Raw genomic sequence first — 1,631 nt, forward strand, 5'->3', positions numbered from 1 at the left:
GTTGAGCACAGTTTTTTTCCCCTCCCATCCTGTAGTCTACTCCACCGGTTGAGAACCACTGATCTAACTGAATGGAACAATTGTTAGGAAATATATATATATTCTTGTCTCATTAAACCTTTAGAACACTGTGAACTAGACCATGCTTCGTGTTGCTTTATTACAATCATACATTTTATGTTTATTGAACATTTTTCAACACTCACACACTTGATAGAGTTAAAAAACAGTCCTCTGATCATTACTTCTTCTAGAGCTGCTTGCTTGCACTTCATTTTTTGCAACTCAGCATGTATTATGTTTCTGTCTGAAGCCTTTTCTTCCTTAGAGTCACACTATCTCCTCACATGTAGATAAGTGACACGTGATGTGACAAGGACGGAAGAAAAGAAATAACTAGGAAGTTAGGAGGTCAACAGAGGTGGGAGGTAACTGTACACTTGACCTTCACAGCACCAATTTGTTTTTGTTGCAGAATAAGTTCCGATACATTTCCAGTTTGTCCAAAGATATTTTTATCGCTTCTCATTTGCACAGAAATGTGTTGGTTTTAATCATTCATCAGTTTTGAGAACAATCTATAACAATTTTATTAAAATAAAAAAGGCAATGATTGATGTTGACTGAGCTACAGAGGTGAACATGTTTCATAAGCCCTTAACATCAGTTGGAAAGTTAAGATAGTAACCAGTTACAGAGAGAGTGTAAAAGAAGAAAAGTACGGACCAAAAAAAAAAAAACTGAACTGCAAACAGTGATGTTGAGTTGATCATACAATTTGTGTGACTGGGCAGTGCTCTGGCTCATCCAGGAACAGTGTCTGGAACATATGGTTGTAGAAGGAGGGGTGGTAGAGGCAGGCCCTAGCACAGTCTGGGCTGAAGTTCAACTCAAGGATCTGAGGCTGCATCACTCGCTCACCTGACCCAGGATCAGAACACACACACAATCAATGAACAATGATTAGAATACACAGAACTGATATCTTGAAATTTATGGAGGAGACTTCACAGTTGACCCAATTCGATGTCTTCAGATTAGACACAGCTTTATTCAGGTAGATAACATACACACTTGATCATACACAGATGGGGCACTGACCAGTTTCTCACTGAACCATAACTTAACACATTCCTTTATACTGTGAGGCCTCCAGGAAAGTAACACAATACATTTACTCACGTTACTGTATTGAGTAGTTTTGTTGTGTATTTTGCATTTTTCAAGTAGTTTTTAACATCTGTATTTTAAAATGTACTTGATTATGTTTTGAATGAAGTAATGTAGGTAGGTAAGTAACTATAGCAGCCATCGTGAAATGCATTCTGGTATTTAGCAATATGGTATTTCAAGCATTTACAGCAGGTAACATTGCACGTGTAGCGCAAAAACCACCCCCCTGCTTCTCTATTCACAAGCTGGGATTCTGTACTAGCAGTTAGACTAGCAGTTCTACACAGCAGTATTTTGATGAGGTTTGTCAGTCAGAACAGATCGCTCACTGTTCACTGTTGACTACGGTAAGCGTACCTAACTCATTTCAGTTTCCTGTGCTTGTGTGTTGGTAGCGTGTTGGTAGCTTGTTGCTGCTCACCAAATACCAGCTCAATTTGTTAGATTTGCTATTACAG

The 1,631-nt window shown here is 38.6% G+C and overlaps 1 protein-coding gene across 2 annotated transcripts in view; it reads right to left on the reverse strand.

The window, feature by feature from the left end:
• ttll12 (tubulin tyrosine ligase-like family, member 12) overlaps window positions 1–1,631 on the reverse strand; it is a 114,392-nt gene that overhangs the window by 5,258 nt on the left and 107,503 nt on the right. Inside the window, exon 14 of one of the 2 annotated variants that reach the window (XM_032505302.1) lies at window positions 754–921. In XM_032505302.1, coding sequence (XP_032361193.1) covers window positions 770–921 — 152 coding nt within the window. In that variant the 3' untranslated portion in view covers window positions 754–769. Of the gene's footprint in view, window positions 1–491; window positions 922–1,631 lie in introns of those variants that run through there. The other variant, XM_032505301.1, reaches the window with a different exon arrangement.

Source organism: Etheostoma spectabile, chromosome 23, assembly GCF_008692095.1.
Source record: "Etheostoma spectabile isolate EspeVRDwgs_2016 chromosome 23, UIUC_Espe_1.0, whole genome shotgun sequence".
Classification (NCBI taxonomy): Eukaryota; Metazoa; Chordata; class Actinopteri; order Perciformes; family Percidae; genus Etheostoma; species Etheostoma spectabile.